This window comes from Falco cherrug, chromosome 12 (assembly GCF_023634085.1).
Source record: "Falco cherrug isolate bFalChe1 chromosome 12, bFalChe1.pri, whole genome shotgun sequence".
Taxonomy (NCBI): Eukaryota; Metazoa; Chordata; class Aves; order Falconiformes; family Falconidae; genus Falco; species Falco cherrug.
Genome location: NC_073708.1, coordinates 5,792,693 through 5,818,405, shown reverse-complemented (window position 1 = coordinate 5,818,405; position 25,713 = coordinate 5,792,693). Strand labels below are relative to the sequence as shown.

The 25,713-nt window shown below is 39.8% G+C and overlaps 1 protein-coding gene across 2 annotated transcripts in view; it reads left to right on the top strand.

The window, feature by feature from the left end:
- Positions 1–25,713, top strand: part of COP1 (COP1 E3 ubiquitin ligase) — a 127,725-nt gene that overhangs the window by 13,520 nt on the left and 88,492 nt on the right. For both annotated transcript variants that reach the window (XM_055724421.1, XM_055724420.1), the window contains exons 6-11: positions 595–663; positions 10,145–10,204; positions 12,151–12,227; positions 17,258–17,315; positions 20,894–21,008; positions 24,505–24,640. In XM_055724421.1, coding sequence (XP_055580396.1) covers positions 595–663; positions 10,145–10,204; positions 12,151–12,227; positions 17,258–17,315; positions 20,894–21,008; positions 24,505–24,640 — 515 coding nt within the window. The remainder of the gene's footprint in view (positions 1–594; positions 664–10,144; positions 10,205–12,150; positions 12,228–17,257; positions 17,316–20,893; positions 21,009–24,504; positions 24,641–25,713) is intronic.

Here is a 25,713-nt window from a genome sequence, read left to right as displayed (position 1 = left end):
TATCTTGTCCTGTCAAGTTTGTGGCCAATTTGGGTGAAAATATTAAGCCAATGGTTAAGGAAAATGACCTGTTACAGAAAGATTGGAAAGGGTTGTTTTAATTCCATCAGTGGCTTTATTGTTTTCTTCCACTCTGGAGAAATCTTCAGAAATCGCTTAACAGAAATGTTAATTTTGAGGGGAGGTGTTTTTATATAAAATACTTAATGATTTAGTCTTTTAATCATGAAGTGGATGCTAATGATTCTCCAGAGTAAAGGTGGGTCTGTGAGGAACCTGTATTCCAAAACCGATTTCAGATGCAGCAGCCAAAAAACCTGAAACACATCTCAACTTACTAGTCTTCAGTAATGCACAAACAAGAGGTGTTACAATTTCTGCCTTCATGTAAAAACTTGTTGTGAGTCAAATAACACCTTAAAACCTGTGAGGCAAAGTAAAACTACCATTCTTAAAACTGCCTTAAGCTATTTTCTCTTCCTCACCTCTAAGTGAAAGCTGTTTCTGTGCTAAGTTGGATTTCTGTAGATAAAACTAATGGTTTTCTCTTAATGCGTATGGAAGAGTTACACTTCCTTATTTACTGTTTTACAGGAGTCCCATGCTGCCCAATTGCAGATCCTTATGGAATTTCTCAAAGTTGCCAGGAGAAACAAACGAGAGGTAACTTGCTTTGTGTTTCAGTGGGTGAGGTGCTTTCTGCTGCTTTCTACCAGTTCATTTAAGTGATGTGTTAGCCAGGCATTACCTCTGCAAAGAGAAAGGCAAGGCGTGTTTGGGGAAATCTCAGGCAGAGGACATGTGGGTTTTAAGGAGAATTACTCTTTACATATGACAGCTTCAACTTTTAATCACTTGCCGTTCTGTCTCACACTGGTGAAGCATGTGGGAAGGTAGAGATTCCTTGCTGTAAAATTACATCAACTTCTTGAAACCATATTTTTTTTTTCTGTGATGAGAAAACTGAAAGAAGGGGAAGGAGTGAAATTGTCACTCTCAAATTTTTTTCTTCTAGTGTATCAAATGCCATGACTAATTCTGTGCCATAAAAGAATACATTTGCTCTTTCCTTTTTCTCTATGAATGTCTCAAGGAATGCAAGAGGGTTCCATAATCATGTATACAGTCTTTTATCATTTGGGACTTAAAATTTTTAATGTCAGGCAATGTATAAAACATAATACCAGAAATAATCCAGAAACCTAGAAAAATGATTGTGGACACAGGTAGGACAAGCTTTCTTGGAGGTCATGGTTTCTGATAAAGGATGTGAAGAACATAAGACCCAACAGTGTGACTGTAAGGTCAAACTTGAGCCATGTAAAGGCAAAGGGTGTAAGAATGCTTGTCCAGAATAGGTTGAAAGCCTGGTTACGGAATCATCCCAAAGCAAGTTGTTTGAAGTCTGTCCACCAACAGATATCCATGGCCTTCTGACTAGAACCAACAATGGTAATGGAAAGGGACTAACTACAGGGGAAAACTGAGTCAAAGGTAAAGCTGCATTTGTAGAGTATAAGACCTACTAGTCTAGGCATGATGTCCTGTGAAAAGTGATGAAAACACTGTTTATTATATCTGATATTATTATGATATCTTAATGTCAAAGGAAAATGAGCCAAGATATTCCATACTTAACGTCTTGGTGAAGACAAAATGGCACGCTTCCACTTCTGTTCACTATGAAGCATACTATTTGTTTGATCCTTCAGGGCTGGAAAAAAAGGAGAAATAGGTATTACAGTTATTTTTACTTAAACAGTAAAGATACAAGCCTTGCTCAAAACCATTGAGGTATCTTAGCTTTCATTTTTTTGAGTGCTGGTACAAGTTACTTTATGGTGACTCAGTCTACAAACACCTCTCAGATCTTCAGAATATCTCCTTTTATTTTCTTGTATTCAAGAAATTTCTTGTAGTCTTTAGTATTATGCAAAGAATTTCAGAAGCTTGACCACTACAGAAGTAATGCAGGCTCTAGCCATTGTTAATCAGCATTCATTAAACACCTTCCATCAGGATTCAGTGCAGCTTGAAGGACCATTAAGGTATTTCCTGGTCATGCTGCCTTTGTCTAGGAGGTGAATTGAGCAGGAAGTGCTTCTGGAGGTTCATGCACAACTTAGCAGGGTGCTCTTCTGTGAGGAGTCCTGTGGTGATTCAAGTGTAAGAGTGTTTGGGGCAGTACCATAAAGTCAGTGATGACTTTGGTTTCTCCCCTCCCAGTTGAAACTGAGAACAACTCTCCCAGAAGGAAGGGCTGTTGACACCTCCTTTAGTTTGCATGTGCTGAGTGGGAAGGGTGAAGGGAAGGGAAATTGTGTAGCTTCTGGTTTTTAACATACTATAGCACAGTGGCCCACCACTGATTTTAAGCAGCTGGGAACCCTTTCCCATCTCATTGTATCTGCCTCTTTGCTTTAGTAATAATGTACATGGACAGAATCTCTTTAAAGGCTAAAGAAATTTAATTTTGGCTGCAGATCCTCTACAGTCTTGGGAACATCCTGAAACCTATTGGGACACATGGCTTATTTCAGATTCCCTGTGTCCCTGCTTATGTGTTCCCTCCGTTTCCAAGACTTCCTCTGCAGACTGTCACATCTCCAAAGACCTCTGTGCAGGCCTGTCAGTTCTTGCCTTGCCATAGTGGTTAGCGTCTGGTCTTGCCATTTATTTTGAGGGAAATGGGGACTTAGCAGCAAGTCTGATGGCAGTCTGTCTTTTTACTTGATTGGGATAAGAAAGATGAAAACCAGTGGGTAGAATCATGGAAAATGCAGACCAGTCAGTAGGATAGTTTTAGAAAACTACCAAAATCTGTCTTCAGTCACAAACCTATACCCATAGAGTAAACTAAGCCAGCTGATGCTTCCTTTCTACTAAGTGCCAAGGTCCTCTCTGTAGCTGGTGGCGTTTGTGACAAGTATTCTTTTCTGGAGGGAGTTTTCTGTGTGGATAATAAGAGGAGCTACTATTTGGGGGGGAAAAAAAGGCTTGCGTTAAGCTGGTTGAGAAGATGTATCCAAACTGAAGAAAGCATGAGGTGCTAGTTTGGAAGCTGAGAAGAAGGGTTTAAGTGGCCATATTAATAACCCTCTTCTGCTTTACTGCATTATCAGAGCTTCAAACTTCAGTGTAGTTTCTTTTGATGCTGTAACACGTGACCGTTTAAGTACAAATGGAACTTAAAGAACACTTCAGGCCCTGGAACACTTCCACAATGTACGGCACATAACTGAGTCATATGAACAGTCTTTATTTGGGGAGGAACACTACCTTTTTTTACTTTCCTAATTCAAACCTGGTTCTAGTAAAGATGACTGCAGAGTAAATGCAATTTCACTTAGTAAGCCATAGCCTGTAACATTTAAGAACTTAAAAATAAAAAAGCTTCTTTTGTATATGACAGTGCTTGTTTCAAATTTTTTGCTTGAAAGTTTAAAGGAATGTAATATTCCTTGGTAACTTTATTGCACAATTTTATTAACAGGTTTTACTTATTACATACTGCAAGTTCTGGCAGAGAGACTAGGTACTTTGTTAGTTGATACAGATATTGCCTTAGAGTTGGTGTACTAGTATAATTTCATAATATATTGAGAGCATATAGTTAACCATATGTAACCCTCTTCGCTTGCTTCACTCATAAGATTTGTGAGGGTTTTTTTCTCCTGCCTTCAAGCTGTGGTGACTTTTGAGCTTCTTGGAGGGGGTTTATATCTAAAGAAAACTGTATGTTTATAGGTTTGTGCTTAAGCATTCAGAATATTGTTGTAGTCAGGTATTCTGACAAATACCTATTTCTTGCACTTTTATAACTTTTTCTAAGAGAAAAAGGTGAGGTTCAGCACCTGCAGAAGTTTCTATTAGAAATCCTGTTTTGATGTGTTCAGAACTTTCCAAAACATTGATCTTTCAAGCTCAAATTTATTGCATGTTTTTTTGCACAAAGGTGTTTGCAAGTCCTTTCTCTTAATATATTTTGTTTTCTTTTTGACCTGTGGCAATGTGGCAAAAAAATAAATCCTTGGCAATAGTAAAACATTTTCTTACTTTGAAAAAGATTGAAAATGGCTAAAACAGCTAAAGCTTAAATACTTTTCCAACAAAATAACAGATGTGTTTTTCCCCTCCAAAATGTATCCATCATCTGCAATAGTTAGTTGTCTCTAAGGCAAACTTAGCATGGCTTCTGTATGTGTGCACAGTTAATTGAATGCACACTCCCCAATTTTTTTTATCCAACGGTCTCTTCTGTTGAAACCAAGGGTACAAGGAGTCTGGAAGGTCACTTTTAATAATGAAACAATTTCGGGTTTTTTATTCCTGTTTTCAAGGGAAACAAAATGCAACAGCTCATGACTTTTTAAAATTCATATTTTCATGCCAGAATTTTAATGCTGTTAGCTTAGCTGTGTTGCATAAATACTTTTGCAAGTTTAACTTTGTTTACTTTCATATGATCACATGTTCTTTCATCTTGAATGCTTTGTGAGAGCACTGATAATATCGGGTAATACAAGAATATAAAACTGGGGAGAATTTTATCTCTTTAAAAAGAGGCCTTACTAACTGTCAGGATCTGAAATGAAGTTAGACACTACCATATGTATTATATATATATATATTTTGTCCTAAAACTTTGTTAGCTCAGCTACCTGATGGAGGGTGTATGCTATATCTGTGAAGTAGCGCCATTGCTTACTGAAAGACAATTGAGCTTAATTATTAGTATCACAAATGAAGTTCAACAACATGCAGGTGATGTTCCCTAGGTGCATTCATGTTTCTCTTGGCAGCTGTCACTTTGTTTTTATGTTTCGTGGGCTTTTGCTTTCTAATAATATCACATTAAGTCTCTCTAACAAAAAAAACCCTCTTGCACATCTGCTAATGCCTGGGGCTGTTTTTAGATGGTAAACATCCTGGGACAGAGAGGTAACCCTGAAGTGTCTCAGTTTGGTGGCGCTGAGTGCTTGCTCAGCAGAATCGCTATAATTTTTTCCAGCCTTAAGTGTATGTATCTCTCCAGCTGTCTTCACTTACTCCATATTGTAAGCATGTTAAATACTAAAAATAAGAGGAGTTATTAGTTATTGTAGGATAATTGCAGGGAATTATAAGCATGAATTCTCCAGGGATGTCATTACCTTGTGTTAATCGCTTCACCTGTCAAGTCTTACTGTTCTGCGCATACACACATGGATGAACTAATGAGTAAGCAAGAGGAGGTGACAGATCTAGAAATCAGTCATGCTCTTATGTTGTCATATAGTCTTGATTATGTTCCAGGACTCCTAAGGTGAATTTATAGCTATAGTAATCTCCCTCCTATTCACTGCACTTTAACTGATTATTTTAAATCTATTTGCATTTCTAAGCTACTCAATGGGAGATGAGCTCTGACTGCAGTGATGATAAGCCAAGGATACAGGTAGTATATGAGCAGCAAGCTAGAGATTATTGTATAAATATCAGTGTATAATAGCAGACCCCTTTCTGCAGGGGACAGGTCTTTCCAAAGAAAGAGGGGGCACCCTAGTACTAGGAGCTAAGTGGTATGTACAGAGATGTATTAAACTCTTAAGGCAATTAATCTAAATGTTTAGACAGCTTTGTTCCCTGCCCTAGATATTTGTCTCTTTTGACATTTTTCTATCGGACCCTATCAGTAAGTCTTCAAAGCATTACTCCTGCAACCCAAACTGGAGGATTTAAATGAGGGGGAGGAAAATTCAAGATATGAAATGTATTTTTGATCAGCCAGGCATCTCCTACCTTTAGGAATTCTGTGTGTTAACCAGGATATTCTCAAACCTTTCTCTTAGCTTTACCGCGGTTAAGAGGAAACATTTGCTATCTGGAGGAAATACTGATCGGAGAGAAGTAATACTCCCTGCAGATAAATGTGTTATAGATGGACTGCCCAGTGTGTCTACAGCCTGGATGCCATGTTTCACCAAAGAAAGTAACTTGTGGTGGCTCAGGTGTTCTTATCTTTCTAACTTAAACCTCTTCTTTTTGTGGGAAGACTTTGTAACAGTGAAGTGTTACATCAAAATAAGTGAGACTTACAAGAGGGCTAAAATCTTTCTAAACTCTGAAGATTACTTCCTTGCCGTAGTTGCCTGGTATAACAGGCTCTGTATTCAAAGCAATAATGGAAGGAAAACCCGGAGACAGACAAAACTTTCAACTGGTTTCCAGAGAAAGAAATTGATCTTACTCCTGTATAGTTGTTATTGAGGTACATAGTTCTGCAGGAAGAAGTTCATTTCGCTGGGTACCTTTAGGAGAGGTTCAGCTGTTGATACTTAAGTTTACACTCAAGTTTGTTACAGCAATAGTTGATGGAAGAAGTAGGAAGAGAATCATGTTGGATGGTTGAAATTGTGGGATAGAATGAAGGGATTATCTGTGGAGGCTACCTGGTTTGTCGTCCTCGGCTGGACAGATGATACTTGTTTGCCCTGTCCTGGTTGGTACAATGGCTATGTGTGTCTGGGGAAAAAAAGATGCTCCCTCTGGTAGTGGTCACATCTGTTTGTCTTGTTCTACAGTGTGTATTGTGATGAATGCATGAGGGGTTTGGATCAGAGCCTTAAAGGTGTGTGTGATTGAGCATAATGTGACTTGAGCTTTCAAAAGCATGAATCCAGATGGTCTGTTTAAGCCCCTCAGTTGAATAGTGTTGGGGATTTCACAGTATTTCTGTAGAAAATAACTTCTGTTGTTCTTTACTTATGCTTTTTCTAGAATTGGAAAGACAGTTGGTCAAGGGTGTATGACTCCCTTATGCATTTTTCAAGGCTGTTTCTTTCTAGGCTGTCTGTGTGGCACTGGGAGGCTCTGTTGAGCTTTTAGGGTTTTTTTTGCATATGTTTAGAACTGGCACCAGGAGATGCAGTCAGAACTGCTTTCTGTCTGCTGTACAAATGTAAAGAATGAAGTCACTGCCTCATGAGGGGCCCTTGGCCCAGGACAAGCAGGAAGCCCAAGGATGAAACCTCAGTGCTGTGCCCAGCTGCACTTGTAGATAGCCAACTGAAAACACACTGACAGTGTCCCGGTGTTTAGCATTGTATAAGTTCAAATTAGTATTTCCACCCAAGAGTCTTATGTGGAAGTAGTATGGTAGGATGTCTCTGCCTCTGAGCAACTCTAACCAGGGGTTTGCTTCCCACCAATGTAGTCCAGACTGAGAGCTGTCTTTGAAGAACTCTTTGCGCATGTATCTAAGATGGCTTGAGATTCAAACTAGAGGGATTTGGGGAGTGTTTTGTGGGTGTGAAAGGGGTTTGGGTCTGAAAGGTTACCTAAAAAGAATGATAAAGAGCCTGTGTTTCCTACTGTGGTACCTTCTTGACTTTTATGCCTGAAATCCCTTTTCCAGTGATTATTAAGAAACTTAGGCTGTTTAGAGGTCTTTGTTTTTCTTTTGTATGTATGCGTTTGTGAGTAACTTGGGACCAGGATGTTAATATACCTACTTTACTGTATAGTTCATGCAGTGGAGTTGGTATGATGAGGTTTAACTGCTGGATTGAAACTTTCTCCTTGTTCACATTGGCCTTTTCCGTTCTGGGAAAGCATCTGTATCTGAGAAGAAAGTTTATAGTATGTGCCTCTATTTTAGCATATGTTTCAGTGTTCATTCTCTTTGCTGACTTTATCTGAAGTTTGACAGGCATGATTCTGCCCATCACTGGGACAGGTCTTGGCTTGCTTTCTGTGCCAAACGTAGTGAAAATCAAATTAAGGGCCCATAAATCTGGATACACTGCAAGGACTGTAATTCATTTATCTTTCCTTAATGTCCCTCAATGGCTGGCAATTATAAATCAGTAGGCTCATTTTTCAAAGTTTAATTGGAATGAATGTGGACTGATTTAAGGTCTTTCATAGATTAAAGCTAAACTGTGGAACACTTCAGCCAACCTACTGGAAAAAAAAAAGCCTCAAAGTGGGCATTAGTAACTCATTTGATGCTGATGGTATGAGAAGACCTTTCCTAAAATAAGCATGAAACACTTGCCTAGTTTTTAGGCTTGCTACTGTTGGGTAAGTTTATGGTAGGTTCAAATTGCTTACCTTACTGTAACTGAAGGAGGGATTAGTAAATGAAGTCCCAGATCTTATACTTTTGGCTCTGTGTAGCAGTTAGTGAAAAGCTGGCCAGTAAAAAGGTATCTCTTGTTCCTATAAAAAGGTCTCCTGTTTATGTGATGGCAATAGCTGTCAATTGTTTTTCAGTTATCCAGTTTGGCTGTGAGCCAGTATGTTGCAGAATAGCTAATTTCCTTGCTGTAACTTTGGAACTTCGAAGTGGTTTTGTAACTTTTTAAAATGGGATTTACAAAAGTGGGGGACTAATGGTATTTGTCTGCTAGGGCTGAGTACAGGCAGCACCCATGCTGTGCAAGTGTCACTTAACTTTACCGCTAATCTTGGAGCTATAGCACCACCTGCTATTCTTGCTGTAGGTTTCACAAGTGAGAATGGAATTCTCTGTTGTGGTGTGGTCTGTAAATTATGCGTGGCAGTCTAGTTTTAAACCATTAAACTTGTGCTATCTGTGACTCAAATTAAATATAAATGGAAACTTGTGGAGTAGAAAGATTAGGATATAAATACCACATCTCATTCCAAGGAAGAAGAAGCCATGTTAAATAGGAGTGGACCCAGCAGTCTTTTCTTCTCCTCTCTCCAGGGACAGAAGCTTTTTTTTTTAATGTTGAAAAAGTAAATTAAAATGGTGGATTATCTAATGCAGAGCACACAGATATTTGGAATGCTGATCAATAGAGGGTTTAACTTGGGGTTTTGTTTAAGCAAAACTTTCTACCACTTAAAGGATCAAGCTTAAACACTCAAGTGACTAAGTCCTTGGGAGTAGCTTGCCAAATGTTTTTGAGAGTGTCATACTAAGAGTAATGTCTTGCAATACTAGTAACTTTGGATTTGGGTAATTTGATATTCCCTTGTAAATTAAAAATGACAGAAACTTGCCTGGCCTTTAGAGAATGTGTTGTACTTAAGCTTTCAGCGGACTTGCTAACTTGTTAGCAGCTTCTGTTCACAGGCCACAGTGCTAGCTGTCTGTAGATTTTTGTTGTGAATTGAGGAGTCAGGTGGACTTGCAGTTCTCAGTGTATTTGTTAGACTGGTGTGTCTTAGTGAACCAGACACGCATTGGAGCTGAGTTTTGTTTGTTTACGTCTAGGCTTGGAGCTCTTGCCTAGAGAAGTGCATGTGTGAGGCTTGCAAGGGTGAGTATAGGCTCTGTGGGTGTTTGGATGGGACATGTCTTCTAAATGAGGGTGAGAATTGGAGCTGGTGAGTAGATGATGTTCTCGCTTAGGGGTGAGCAGTTGTCAGGTCTGTGGCTTCATAGTTGCTAGAGGTGAGTGAAGCCAGGTTGCTGGCTGACTGAAAAGTAATTGGAAAAACTTGAAAAATCCTGTGTGACACAAAGAAGGGAAAATGTTGGCTGATGAGAGGGGAAGTCCGCTTCTGACCCTTTCAGGGATAGCCCTCTAATTGATTTGAGTTTGTGATACTTACCTTGGATTACACCATACCTTTGAAAGAAATGCCATGTGGTGCTTGCTTGGTGCCAGAAGCAAATCTTTCCATGGTCATAATAGGTGGGGTTTTGCCTATTAGAAAAAGTTATCAGTAAGTTTAAATTGACAAATGGCAGGTTGACTGCTAGCAAGAGACTCTTGAGACCTTTTAGCAAAGCATTTTGTATTTTGTTGAAAGGTGAAATGATCACTGTCTTGCATGGTGTTTTTTTTTTCTAATTACATTCAGTGTTTGTGAACCAGTTATCAATACCTTGCATGAAAGATGTTAGAGGAGCATAATAGTATTACTTTCAATTATGTGTGTCTCCAGGTGATGGATATCAAAGTACCTCGTGCTCTTGTTTTGCAGTTTCCACAATAACTACTTTATCTTAAACATGGTTTGCGTGCATCCCTTATATTAATCTATGCATATGAACTTCCTAGTGACTTTTGAATTGTGTAGCATGCCAGTTAAGATGGTTCGGGTTCCTCTCTGAAAAGATTGTAATTTACCCTGTTGGTGGTGCAGTGCAGATTGATTTAGATGTCTCCCGTTCTCTTATCCACAGCAATTGGAGCAGATCCAGAAGGAGCTAAGTGTTCTCGAAGAAGATATTAAACGAGTAGAGGTGAGGTGCCCAGACATTGTTCTGACTCTGGCAATTTTTCATTTTCATCAAGCTGTCTGCTTTGCTCTGGGGCTGCTGTGTTAAATTTATGGCATTTGAGTCAGTAATGGGAAAATGAACAGATGATGCTCTTTCTTTAATTTGTTCATTTAGTTGATGTGTGCAAGCTGCAGGTTGGTAAGAGGGGGCTTTGTTGAAACCTAACTCATATAATCATATATTTCAATTTCTTTGTGTTGGTATTAAGTTAGAATAATTGCTAGAAATCAGCAGCCACTGTATTGATCATAACTTAGGATTTTTGTATGCTGCAGTGTTCTGGCTATTTGCACAGGCTGCTTAAATCTTAGCAGTGTGCCACTCTTAAAATGGAGAGGTACTGGGGGGTGCACAAGAGAGCTGTGATGCAGAAACTGGGTGGGAGCAGGACCAGTGCCTTCTGCATATCGGAACAGAAGCAATCTGCTGCCTCCTGCTATAATTATCTTAATTCTTTAATGATGGGAATCTCTTGAGATTTTTTGCTAAGAATTATTCTCCAAGTGTTTGTAAACCCATCAACTCAATCCTTCTGTCCTTACTGAGTCCTTAGGTTCCTCCTTGGTCCTTCCCTCTAATCATTCTAGTAGTTTGATCTTTGAATAGGAAACTGATGTTTCAGGAATGCATCAGACTGCCACCTCTCAAAATAGCATTCCCTTAAAGCTTCTTGTGAATCAGTTTGCAGGTCTGCTTCTCTCTTCTTGCTTGTCTTGAGCAGTCAACATAAGCTCCCAGCCACTGCCTAAAAGCCTTCTAGATTTCTTCACTTCCAATTTATACACATGCTGAGGAATTACCAAAATACAAATAGAACTGACAACTGCAGAAACTTCCCTTCAGCTGGTAGCTACACAAATTTTAACTTGGTAGATAACGGCATTTTTCAGACCTGTTTCCCTAAATGTTTCTCAGCTCTTGGGCAATAAATTTGTTATATATATAAATCTCATGTTATAGCAAGTTTCCTTGAGACTGGTAAAATAGGCCTTCAGATCTAGGAAAAGCTATTCCCAAAGCTGTGGGATCTGTTGAAGAATATCTTGCTACCTACTTTTCTGTTCTTTAATCAGGCTTTTCAGTGGTCTGGAGCTGGGGTACCTGTCAGGTGTGTGATAGTGACCTTGGTTCTGACCTCTGAAGCCTGGGATCCCTCTTGTCACAAATATCCTACTTTCTACCTGACAATTAATGGGCACCTAGTGGGAATTTGAAAAGCACCACTAATGTTGTCCTGGAACACTTTGCCCCCCTAACTAATGAGCTGCAGCATCCTGCATAGCTTCCATTTCTAAAACGGATGAAAGGCAGTCTCACACTGGGTATGCAGCAGTGATTTAGTCTGGCAATGGCAAAGCCAAGTTTATGTGCAAAGTCTGTCTCTTCTGTACTTGCCCCATGGAAAACTGTTAGATCCTTTTTAAAGTCTGGGGTGTGATACCACCTTTGCCCTATTGTCTCGTGGCTGTTGTTGCTGTGACACATATCCAGTATTACTTTCCAGCTCCAAAGGCTCTTAGATAAGTTTGCACCAAGCTCAAAAATAAAGTTACAGCTTGTTTGTTCTGCCATGTTTAAGGGAGGTGCTGGGTTAGAAACAACTGGATGGTAACCAAATGCATGGATTTTTTTTTTTGAGCTTAAACGCCAGAACTGCCTATCTGGGGGCAAAAAGCGCCACAGTTTAGGATTTTTTGAAATTCTGTTAGAATGATAACTGGGAGGGGGAAATAAAATCAGTGTTTCTTCGGGTATAGTAAAGACTTCTAGGTGAGAGTTGAATAAATATAGATACAGTTGGTTAACTGCTTAGAAAAACAAAAAATTACTGTGTGAACACCATACATTAGGCAGTGCCTACTATTCATGTTTTGTCAGCTTTGCTGTAACATGGCTTTCTGTTCCAGGAGATGAGTGGCTTGTACTCCCCAGTCAGTGAGGACAGTACGGTGCCACAGTTCGAGGCTCCCTCACCTTCACACAGGTATGGAGCTCACAAGTCAGAATTTGTATTCCAAGCTGTACATGTTGCACTGTGCTTGCTAGTCCTCTCCGTGCCATGGGCAAAACACAAGCAAAACCAGTTTTCAGTGCTGTGCCATATTTACACCTTTTGTTTTTGATCGGTATAAAATTATATGTGAAGAAGAAGCCACCAGAGTCTGCAGTGGGATGAAAAGTCTACTCTAAACCAGATGCTGTGGAAAGCTGATGCTTTTAAATGTAGTGTGTGGATCAGAGAACTTGAGTCATAAGGCTTGGCTATGGTGTGAAACATTACTATTAAATACATGCTACCTTTTCTGAACATTAAGCAGTTCTACTTGACGTGTGAAAGTCTTAATTTTGTATGATATTGGTGTCCTTTGGTGTCCCCACTCACTGTGAATGGCTAAAGGTATGGGCTGACAGGGTCAAAAGTTAAAACATACAGTGTATTGATTCTGTTTATCTGCTGTCTGTTTTGATTTAATGAAATGCCTCTAAGAACATTTTCAATCTGGATTTTTGTCTGGAATATCGCATAGTCTGGTTTCTTGATGGCAAAATTGCAGGTACTTCTTGTGTCCAAGTTGCATATGCCAGGGTTTGAAGTGCCCTCCTTTTATAGCCATGTCTTCTTATTGTAAGAAAGCTCTTGCATCACAGGGCCAGGTTACATTAGTGAGTTATAATCTCTATCTCTACTATTAAGAGTTCTCTAAACTGTTGACTTCTGTTATGAAATTGTACTGGTACTTTTTCTGCAGTTAGCAGCTCTAAACTTAATAGCCCAGAAGTAAGAAAAAATGATCAGATTTTCTCCCCTGTGGAGATTTAGATAAGTGCTCTGGTAAGGAGCCTAGCACTGTTGGCTGGGATTTCGTACAAAGATGCTATTTCTGGACACTGAGACCAGAATTTCTCATGTTTCTGTGAAGCCCTGGCTGGTCCTGAGGGAAAGCACAGGAATATGGCCAGGATGGATGGGAACTGTTTGTTATTCAGCTCTTCACTGCTTGTTTAATTTTTTGTGTGCAGGTGCGTTGCTTTTTTGTGTGGGTTGCTGCTCTTCTGCCAAGAAACAGTTTTGTGAAGCTGATGGGATACTTGCTGGGTTCTACTAGTAGTTTAATGGTTATTGGCTATTAAATAGATTGCTTGTTGTTTGCTTCATGGTACTGATGCTTGGGGAAAGCTTGAGTGTTGGTTGGGCTGAATTTGTTATGTGTTGAAAGCCTTCAGGCCTAGAAGCCTTTCTCTATTTAACAGGAGATTGTACTTATGAGTAGAAATGTGCCCCTTACTTGAGCCAGGCTAATAAACAAGCTACCAAAGAACTTTATCTGTTGGCAGCTGCAGTAATGTTTTAAGCCCAAGAGTTCTGGTGGAAGAGTTGGGGGCAGGGGGAACACGGGTGGGCAGGCAGTGGAATCTGCTGTGTGATACCTACACTAGTATCACAACCTACTGAGGTTTCCGTTTATTCCTTTATGCCTGTTTATTTCACATCCCTAGGGTCAATCATTCTCATTCCTGCTTTTAAAAAGATAACATCCAAAATATTTTAGTGACTTTGGATTGATGTGCTTCACCTGAGGTCTGCTGGAAGATGGTGGTGGGTTAGACCATGGCAGGTGCAGAGACCGTTGGTTCTTTCTTGCCCCATCTTCTTATGCCTGTCTGGTTCCATCTTGGCTGTGTCTTGAACTTTTGGGCTTTTCCTTTGGTACAAAATACCAATAGTAAAAAAAAAAAAGGTGTGATATAATAGGATATTTAGGGGGTTTCTACAGTATGTGAGACGGGCCTTTTCTCTCAGCTTGAAGATCCCTTTTCTGTGTGGGTTTGGTTTTTTTTTCTGTGATATTCCTGTGTTAAGTAGTCTTGAGTTGTTAAAGAGAAAATAATACATGAAGTGTCTGAATAGGTGTCAGTTGTTGCCAGACTCTTGTAACCTCTGTCTCTGCCCTATCCCTGACACTTTTGTGTAAATCAAGTAATTGAATTGATTTGAATTACCAGAACTCGGATTCCATTAAAGGTCTACCACTTGAAATTAATTTTCTTTTCAACATTAAATGTAAGTTTTGGAGAGTATCTCAAAAACTGTAACTTTGATTCCACCTTGGAAAGAATGCTGCAGAACAACTGATAGGAGCTTCAAAATATGCTGATTTCTTTTCAGCTCTGTTAACTGAAATATTTAATCTCTGAAGTGTATTTTAGAGATGCTGTGAACCACTAAGAATGAAATACAAATATAGTTTGAGGTGGTTGCCCTTCCATGTTAAAATGTTATTAAACTTGTGGAGACTGTATGACTTATCAGTGAATTAAAATGGTATATCTAAATTGGAATATAACTTGTTAACATGCTGAACACCCTGCTAATGAAATATAATTGTACTGTAAGACATTGGTAGAATTTTTTACAAGGTTATCACAGACCTGTACTCAGATAAAGAAAAATCTCTTTAGCCTTTGAATTTAAAGTTCAAGAAAATAGAGTTCTTGAGAGTTTGTTTTTATCTGGTCTCTAGTGACTTGCCCCTTATTCATCTACTTCCTCTAAATCTCAGGCTTGCTTCATTAATTCTCTATTTCTTGTTTGTAGCTTTTCTCCCACACTCTTAACATCAAAATGTGAAATTTTTTTATGCCTGCCCACATCTTCCTTAAGTTCTGTAGCAAAAAAAAGTATGGTTATCATGTTCAATACATTCTAGGCTTCGAGAAACACGTGTTTTCCCTTAAGCCTGTACAGGGTATGATGAAATATTAAATTGGGTAATAGCACAGCACTTGTTTACAGTGTTGCAGATTGCTGGGTTTGTATACTAATAGAGAACAAGAGGGGAAGAATAAGGGAAAAGAACAAATAGTTCTCTGTATGTTTTTTCTGAACAGGTGCGCATGCTACTTTTGCTACCAGTAAATGGTGCAAACAGGAGATACAAATAAGCAACTTCTCTGTGACTGTGTCTTCATGAGTAATAGCAATAACACTGTCACTAACAATTTCTGGAGGAAAATTCTGATCTAAAAATTAGTGTCTTGGTAACTCTGATTTAGTTGGTAAAATCCTGATCTCCTTCCCCTCCATTTGTTCTAATTACCCCCTTCTGCCCCTCTAAAGGTGTAACAAATGGGATTTATAGTCCATGGGTTGCAGTGTTTTTGTTGTTACAGGTTTTTAAATCTGTCATGTTAGTGTAGCTGAATTTCCTAACTGAACCTAATGTTACAGCTTTTTAAAAAGAATTCAGAGGGAGCTCTTGTGATTTTCTGATTATTTGCTTCCTGTTTTTAAAAGGAAAAACATTCAAGCATATGCCAGTTAACTCGGCTACAGGCACTGCACAGAAATGACTTTGAATTTGTATTCTGGTTAGGGAGATTACGTCTGCTTTCTTGAAGGCTTTACATCACCAGACAACCTGCAGCAAAATGAGACCAGATGCTATAAGTTCTGTGTGTTTTGCTGTTAATTGCCACTGTACCTGTCTCAGAATGGAGTACTTTTTCATCACTTTCCAGCAGAGACTGTTGTTCATGCAGTTCCTGGCAGGATGTGCTGTATGTGTTTCATTATTTCATGTGGCCACGTTCTAATTTAAAGTTCATTATCCCTGACCATGGCTGAAACAGCTCTGCTGTTTTCTCCCTTGCAATAGCTTGCAGCAAACAATGATTTTTATCTCTCAGATTTTCTTGTTTTGCAGCTTTTGTCTTGCCTGTAACAGAAGCCAAATCAATCTTATTTTAGAAGTTAACCACTGAGACTTTAAAATCATCTCTCATCTTCTTTTTCTACTTCCTTCCACCTCCTGGAGAGCCTTAAAACATTCAGAAACATTTAAGCACTAGTACCACTGTTTCATCCTTTTAGACTTACAGGTTCCCTGACTGGCAATTCAGCCAAACCACTTGTTTTGTGACCAAGAATGGCAAATCTGTGCATCAGTTCTAGCAGCATTTAGGCAAATGTCAATAGGTACAATCATCTATTCAAAAGAACCTGGAACCTTTATCAGTATTCTAGCAGCTTTTTAAAGAAACCTTCAGTTTTCCCAAGAAATGTTTAAATCTAAGGTTACCTCATAAATCTGAGAATAACAAACCCAGATAGTTTCTTTTCTGTCCAAATGACGTAGCAGAAGCAAGTGAGTTATAAAGACTTCTAGAAATGATTGTGGTGGTGTTTGTAACGGGTTCTGGATAATTAATAAAATGGTGTTCTTGTGTAGTAACCTTTTATTTATCCTAAAAGTATTTTGAATTGGAGTCATAAGGGTGTTTTTATCTGGCTCTGGTGTCTTACTGTGAGAGCTAAATATTTTGCCCATAGGTGGTTCAGTATTCTTGCATATGTTTTCTGCTTATATCAGTATAACCTTTTGCAGTTTTGAAAGTTAAATATCTTGAGTTTGCATATCTGTGCTACATTTTGAAAACGTGTATCTAAGGTATGTTGAGTCATTATAGATACTATGTAGCTATATATGGTATAGCACTTTCTAATAATAGTAATCTTGGCTATCAGTATTTTCTAGTTTATTTCTGTATTTCATTACTTGTCAGTTTTGTCTGTCTTCAGATATGTCTGGAATATTGGTGTCTGTCTTAAGCTGATTTCTCTAGCTTTTCTCTTCACAGTGCTGTTTCAAATGCCATGGCATTAAACTTCTTTTTTTTTTTTAAAGGAACTGAAAACCAATGGTAGCATGTTATTTTCAAAATATCTCATCCTGTGTATTTCATACAAAAGATATGCTTTTGCATTCTAATTAGAAATTATTAGATGGGACTACACGTAATTGTGTGTGACAGCATTCTGCTGTAGGAGATCCCTGTATTAAAAAAAGAAAAAAATCCTCCCAGACAAAAAATAACCTTGTGTTCCCTGTCTGTAAAATGGATTTCAATGGCAAGTATGCTGCAGGATGTAAAGGGGAGAATAGTAAACAGGTTAAAAACGATAAAGGATGGTTGTACAGTGATTTAAGCAGACTATTTCTCTTGGTTTTGCAGTAGTCTCATTGACTCCACGGAGTATAGCCAGTCCCCAGGCTTCAGTGGCAGCTCTCAGGTAAGGTAATACATGTGTCTGCACCCGGGGGGACAGGAGAGTGAACGTGGAGGTTGGGCAGAGATCAGGCATAACTACATCCATTTCCCGCATGCTGGTCAGCTCGAGTCTCGCAGATGCTTTTAACTGGTTTATATGGGCAAACTGGAGCCAAGACTACAGCTGTAGGAATGACTGCATGGTTTTGAGTGTTTACACTGACACTATCGGAGAAATCTGGAGTAATATATTTAGACATCTGACTTTATTCCCAAAGCTGACCCTTCCATGGAATAGGGGATATTTTTTGCTCTTCATCTCCCAAGTGGGCAGCATTTGGGAAGAAAGGCAAATCCCTGACCCTTTGCATTGACTTAAATAGCTTTAGATCAAGCTTGACTTTCAAAACAAGAAACATTAATCCTCCAAACATACAGCTGTCTTGTAGTTTGCCCCCATTAAGGCTTTACAGACTGTATTATAAATTCACATAGAGAATAAAAAGTTGTGTACACAGTAAAGTTGTTTGGCAGGCAGCCTCCAAACTGTCTGATCTGCAGCGCCTGCCAAATGCCTAACAGCACTACTGTAGTCTTGCAGCTTGGAGTGATTCAGCTGGGCTGGGAAGATGACACTGATTTCCAGCTCACAGATTCAAAAAGGTTAAACAGTTTTGATTTACACAGACAAACTGTTGGTGATATGCCAGCTTGTGCCTTTGGTGTCCTTTGGTGGTGGGCCATCCATGGCACACAGTGTAAATTAACAGGTGGAAGTGCTGTTGGATCTTATTTGGTGGAGTAGCTGATACGAAGAAAAAACACCTGAATTTTGGGCTGGTGTGCATGCAGGGGTTTGGGTTTGCAGCTTATAACTAATTGGTAATTAGAAAATTCCATCTATTAGTCTGTGGGAAAATTAATTGTTGTTCCTGCTTCTGTGGTCTTGGGAGGCTTTTGCTTGAACAAAGAACTGTAGCTCTACCTCACTTCAGAGGGCAAGTGAAATGTGGAAAGCTTATGTTCAGAATTCTGGTAGTGTGTTTGTTCTCCACTGACACTACCTGTCTCCTACTTTTCTTTCTATTTCAAAGATAAAATCAATAACATAGCTATGTGGCTGGTAAGTACACAAAACAAGCAGCCTAAAACCAAACAACCTAGGCTTTCTAGTCATTCTGCATGTGACAGTCTTATTTGTGTGAGTATAATCTTTTCTGTCAAATGCAATTATTATTTTTTTGTCCTCAAGAGTGCAAGATCATACTCTAGTACAAATTTTTGTATTAAACTTTAATATACATTTGGATGGGGAGCTGAAAGAGAACTCTTGAAGTTAAACACTTCATTCTAAAGGTAGCCTAACTTCAGCAAGACTTTACCATAAAAACAGTTGTAAGAATAAAGATTCAATTGTACCTTTTCCTAATTGTCAGTCATGGCAATACTACAGATTGCGCACCGCAGGCAGTAATAAGCTATGCTGGGATGGAGAGAATAGCTTTCTTTCTCAATATAATTACTCAGCACATTACTCAGAAACATTTTGGAGAAGAATTTATATACTGCAAAGCTTCAAGACTGTTTTCTTCCAGGAAGTGAACTTCAGAAGTAAATAGTGGACAATAGGGGACGTAGGCCCTGGGGAATTCTGCAGGCAGTATTTAGTGGCAGTACCTTTCTTTTCTGCTAGAAATAAGGATCCTGAGTGTAGCTATGAAGTTTTCCCCCAGTTGCTAGAAAACTCTTCAGCGCACCTGATGGGAATAAAACAGTAAAATAGCTCCTGATGATAACTGAGCAATCCAAGCTAATCCTCAACTTGGACAACCATAGTAGTTTTAGCAGCTGAATAAAAATTGCTTGGGTATGGTTTCTTTTCAGTTGTAGGTTCCCCCACCCCCCCCCCATTTCCCAGCACTGCTTAACAAGTAGCCAGGGAACAGACTTAAGAGAAACTGAATGTATGTTTGGTAAAACGTGAGCAGTTTAAAATGCTTGGGTGAGGAGGATCTGATGGAGATGGGTTAATACAGATTGATTCCCAGAACAGCTGGGTTGCCATGTGCCAGCTTGAGACCTGCTTGTAGGGATCTGCCTCTGGAGAGCTGGAGGCAGGCGTATACTTACCATGATTGATTCCATCTTGATGTGGACTGGACTCATCTGGCAGATCAGGCTTGGCCTTGGGTTCTATTGCTCATCATGTTGCAGGTGGCTCGTCTTAAGACTGAAGTGATTGCTTTTTGCTTGAAGTTATCTTGAGCCCTAATCATTCCTGATGTGCTGAGAGAAGCTGGAGCCCTTGCAAGCTGGTGCACAGAATTAATACGAGGATGCTGTGAAAGTGTTGTGTTAAGCATTTCTTAAAGCTGTGAAACTTGAGAAAATTGTGGTCGAAAGTTGTTGCTGTAGGGTTACTGTCCAGTGTCTTAGTTGTGTGTTGAGGTTGGAGTTGCTTTCAATACAAAACAAGCTGCACAGACCGTAGGTGCCATCAACATGCAAGTCTGTGTCATAGTGTCAATGTATAGCTGGGGCCCCACATGGGATGTGGTGTCTGCAGGGCTTTATTGCTTGGGGTTTGCTTATTCCCTGAAATGTTAGATTACTGTTCATACAGGTATAAGCAGAATTTGAGTGGGCTGTAAACTTAGCTCATTCTTGATGGCTGCAACGAGGGCAAGCTCATTCTTCTGCATGGATTGAGGGGCAGTTGTACATGGAGTGGGTTTGTTAGTGCCATTGAGTGGCATTGCAGACCTTGTATGTGGTCAGGGAGGTGGCTCATTAAGGAGCTTGGTAGGTCTCAAATCTTACTTTAAACTTCCCCATGAGCTTTCAGTATGTGATATCTGAGTCGTCTTAAATGTAATTTAAAGCAAGGTGCTTGTCATGCTTTTTGTGTAGTAGGGGATCTTGTTCCTTGTTCTTACTAGTGATTAAAACAAGAAGTACTGTATTTTCTGTTTTGCTTCAGGAGAGCTTACTTACGTAATTTCACTCCTTTGCTTCTGCCTCTTATTGCTTGGGTAGGTTGGGAAATGGCAAGTTTCATGGACTATTCAATTAACCTTTGAACTCAATGGTGTCTTCTGTTTCTATCCTTATTTGCTTAGCTTTACAGAGAGTTACTAAATTACTTCTTTTGAAGCAACTCACTAACTCTTTAAACACCTCCTTCTCTTTTTAATGAGAACTCTGCCAGGGATCTAGGAAGTATTTGTTGTACAGTCTGATTTGTGAAGCTGGAAGCCTGCTATCTTTGGCCTCTGGTGTCTATCTGTATAAATGCAAGCTGTGACTCCCAAAGGGCTGCTGCTGTCTGTCCTGTGTGTGAGACTGGAATTGATAAATTTGCAAAGGTTCAGGAAACAAGAACTGCCTAAACGCAGCCTTTCTTGTTTGTCAAGTGAAAGGGTGCAGCGTAGGACCCTAAGAGCTGTTGAGAGTGGCAAGATCTTCATTTGTTGTCACTTTACATTTCTTACCCTTCACATATAATGTATCAATTGTTTATAACTTGGTAAAATTTGTTGAAATGGAACCCAGGCCTGGCTTTACCTTTCTGAAGTGGTTTTTTTTTTTTTTTCCATTCAGACCAAAAAGCAGCCGTGGTATAACAGCACGCTAGCCTCACGACGCAAGCGGCTCACAGCTCATTTTGAGGACCTAGAGCACTGCTATTTTTCCACCAGGATGACACGTGTCTCGGGTGAGTTCCTCTTGTGTGGTGTTCAGCTTCTGACATCCGTTACCTCTTACAGTGCCTAGTCTTCAGAAAAGACTTGCTTTTGAGAGCAGCTTTCACTTCTTCCCTGCACAGGAATGTTGCTATACATACATATTTATGTGTTACTCGGATCATCCAGTTTTGCTGTTCTTGGCCAATCTTTGAAGTTGCTAAATTTGGAAAACTTCATCCTGTCACTTCTGGGGGGCACATGTCCTTCGTTGTAAATAGAGAGCAATACGTAAGCCACAATAAACAATTTAGCTGATGCTCATTCTGAGGACGCAAATGTTTTGAAAGTAGGGTTGTCTTTCTACTAGATGGTGGTATAAACACAGTAGTTAAAAAACACTGCTGTTGAAATACTACAGAGGTATAAACATAAACTGATAAATTCTCCTGTATTTAGCATGGAATAGGACACTTGGAGGTTATCCTTTATGTTGTCTAGATTGAGACATGGTTAACAAATGGCTTGGAGTATAGAAGCTGAATGTGCAGCAGCATTGTTGTCCCATGGGGCACACCTTAGATTTAAGGCTTGTTTTGCAGAATTAGAAGCTGTTTTCACAATTGCCTAGATTGCCTCATTCATAATTGAGTAACAGTGTGACAGCAGCTAGAGTAATTGTTACCTAGTGAATGGATGGTTCTTAATTACATGACAAGATTCTCTTAAACAAATGGGTCAAATGAAGATGTCTTGAGGGCAGGGAGGGTTGCTCTGCAGCCCCTCTAGGGAGGAAACCAGCTTTGGGAAAAAAGTTTCAGGCAATGGGCTGTGGCAGGGAAGACTCAGCACCTGCGAGCTGCAGCCCATATGAAGAGTAACAAACTGCAGCAAGGAGTGGGGCACAGCCAGCTGTCAGGGGATGGGAGAAACCTGGGGACAAAAGGGAACCAGGCAGAGGTTGCTGCAGTGGAGTATCTTGTAGCTTTGGAAGGCAAGGACCAATGTCACAGGACAGAGTTCAGCAATACAGCTGGGATAGAAACCCCTGCTCTTTTTTTTTTTTCTCCATGAATTTAGTTTAAGTTTTATTCACTTTAAATAAAAATGAGGCTTTTCTTTTTTAATTTAAAAAAAATTGGCTTTAAGTGTAAAGGCTGCAGCGTGTTTTAGGGGAGCTTGCTCTTAGCTATGTCTGTATTTTCTGCCTACTTCAGAGCAATGACTGGCTCAGTTCTCATCAAGCACAGCAAAATAATTTTAACAGAGAATGCAGCACATTGAGAGGGCGCTTCAGTAGTGCTTCAGCTACATCAGGGAAGCCAGTTATATGTGACCAGCCAGTTTTGTGTGAAGTACTGGCAAGTGCTTGGCAGAATACAGTAGTTCAGATCACATCAAGATGTTTGCATGCAATGCTACCTTGGTGATGCGTAACTGTTTGTTAAAATAATACTTATTAACAAAGGATAACAACTGGGGCTTTTCCCAGCATTCTCTTGTAGAAGACATCTTTCTTCATAATTGGAGCTATAAATATGAATGCGTTGAAACTGTTTTTGTATTCATGTCAGCCGCACAGAGTGGAGGATTTGCAAGTGCAGTTTTTTCTTAATCAAGTATCACAGGTTATCCTTTATTTAAGTTTTCTTCTCAAGTCATTCCTGCTTTTTGACACATTTTAAATAGGATTTAATGTGGATTTAAAGCTTTCTGCAAGAAGTGCTGGTGACTGTTCTAGTAGGGAGTGGAGACAGAATATAACTAATTATGAAATGGCCTTGCACTTTAGGGAAAATGTCTGGAGAAATAACATTCCATTTTCCAAGCACAGACACAGAATAAATTATAAGATGACTGTGTGCTTGATCTCTAAAAGAGGGAAATGGAAGAGTAGCAGTTGTTTGTTCCTATCGTAGTGTCGAAGGAGCCAACAGTCTTTGAAAAACACTGACGGATGTTTATGCTCTTCTTGAGCTGTTTCCTGTAATGGTCAGGTGCTGATGATTTTAAGTTGGAGCAGCACTTTGTTCATTTTCCCCTTTTAATCCATCTGATGTGAGTAATGTATATGCTAGTACCCTTGAACATGCTAATTACTAGCCTTCACTGTGCCTTTATATGATGAAACATTAAATAGCATATAAGGGACGCTTCAAAATACTTTACAAGTGTAGAGCAAGATAACTTCTGATGGCAAGGAATTACCAGCGTGCAGAAAGTGATTATTCCCTCTGTTTTCCCCACAAGAAGTCACAGCTGTATCTTGCTTTTATAGATCAGCATCTTCCTTTTTTTCACCCGAATATTTCCAAAGCTTTCGAATAAGTGGAGCTTTGTTTCCTTATGCTGCTGATAAGGAAACAGATAAGGATAACTTAAGGAGTGGGTGGAATTTGATCTCAACTGTGTAAGCTGTGTGTGTGGTTTCTCTGCTGCTACAGTGGACGCTGTAGTTTACCAGAAGACAAGGTGTACAGTAGCTGTAAACTGAGGTGCTGTGTGTTAGTGCTGTGAGAGCAGTGATAGCTGTAGTTCCGCTGTAGTTCCCTTGCCTTGCACTGGTGCAAAAAGACAAAGTGAAGGTGGGAGCGTTAGAGGAGGGAAATGAGAATGGCTGGAAATTCTGGGGATTATTACAAAGCCTGAAGGCTCTACCTGATGTTTGACTGCAGGTGTATGAGTTTATTAGGAACCCTGACTTGCCCATGTGGCATCGCTGTAAGTTAGGAATTCTTCCTTGATCAGGAAATACTGCATTCTAAAAATCACTTAAATAGAATTCCATTCATACCAAGAGAAGTTGAGTCTTCTGAGGAATCGGAGAATGACTTTCAGCTATCTACATTACAGTTCAGTTTTAACTTTTGTAGTATACTGTTCCATTTCCCACAGAATATTTATCATCATTATTCAAGCTGGCTCAGTTTCACCTTGTCTGTTGAAGGTCATAATTTTCAAAAAATGTATAGTATGGGGAGTCTTCTGGTTCCATGCTTGTCTTCCTTCTCCAGCTCTGAAACAACTCTTAGCTCTGTTGCTTTTGGAATAACAAGACAAATATTTTATACTAAAAGTATTTGAATTTAATTGAAGCCAAATGTAGGCATATTGTAACAGAAGTATAGGGAAAGGAATATACTTTCACCTCCACAGAAAACTAGATGTGTTTGAGTGCATTTTGATATGCTTAAAGGTTTTATGTAAATAATCTATTGCCCTTAAGCTCATTTATTTTATTCAAATTCAGAGCTCATCAGGAAAGTTGTGTTTGTGATTTCTAGGCAGATTCTCAGCATGGTAGGCTCACCCAGCATTGCAGTGGAAAGACTTAATTTGTGCTCTAAAAATCATACCACCTTTGGGGAATGCTAGAGGTGAGAGAGAACCAGGTTTTGACCAAGAATTCTCCCCAGGTAGCAAGCAGTGGTAGTGTCATGTGAAAACATGAATCTTGGGGGGGGTTTTGTTTGCTGCTGAGTTTTTCTCACTCTTTCTGTCCTCCCCCATACTGCTGCCTCTCCCTAGATGACAGCAGAACCACAAGCCAGCTGGATGAGTTTCAGGAGTGTCTATCCAAGTTCACGCGCTACAACTCTGTCCGACCCCTGGCAACGCTGTCTTACGCTAGTGACCTCTACAATGGTTCCAGCATAGTATCCAGGTAAGATATACTGCAGCTCTGACGGTGCATCTCATGCTGACATAGGCTGTTGAGGCAGAGTTAATAACCTGTATTAAACAAGTTATGGGCTGTACATAACGCTTTGCAGTCACTTCCCAAAACCAGTTCTGCCCATGTGTGGTTATCATCGATCTGCAAAGACACTCAAGTACCACAGTAGTATCTCTTATTCCCGTTGGTGCTGCTCAAGATGGAGTGCAGAACCTTTGCGGTGCCAGTATCTGCAGCTGTTGTGATACAACAGGCTTTGTGCTGTAGGCTCAGCCCTCCTCGTGTCAGTGTAGTTGCATTGTAAGTGATGCAGTCCTAGCATTTTAAGAAACATCCATCTTGCTTGGTGTAGGTAGTGTTAAGTGTTGGTTTTAAATGCTGTCGGTAGAGCCAGTAGTAATGGCAAATACTAAAAAAGTTGTTTTTAACTGTGACTGCTTGAACTCTTGGGTACTGGAAGCTCTGTTTACAGTGCTAAACACTAGGGAGGGGGTGGTTGTGGTAACGCCAACTCAACAGCTCCGTTCTTGCTAACAACAACTCTGTATACCCTGCTGTGTGGGGTGGTCACGTCCTGTGCACTGCTGCTGAAGCTCATCTGAGCCTCCTGTGGATCAGTTTGAACACTTAACTGGTGAGATGCCGTTGGCTTGTCTTTCAACAGAATTACTTTCTTCTAGTTTAACTCCATGAACCAGCTCCCTTAGGGATCAGCCTTAAGTGAGCACAAAGGATGGGGAGAGGCTGGGACCTGACAACAGCCCTAACCTTAAACTGGTTTCAGCAGCTGTGGAAGCATACCCTGGGGGGGACTTAATTAGTCTGTGGTAGCTTGTTTGGAGCTGGTTTGGTGGAAAAAATGATGCAATGTGTGAACTGGGAGATCTGTTTTGCATGGCATAGACTGAAGACCAGTTAGCTTCTTACAGGCACACTTTACAAATTTAAGTGTGTTTGTTTACAGCAACCTTTTGAGGAAGAGAAGTAGTATCACTTTTATACATGGGGTTCAGGAGATCCAAAGTGGCCATACCTGAGGTCTTGAAAAACATTGCAATGAC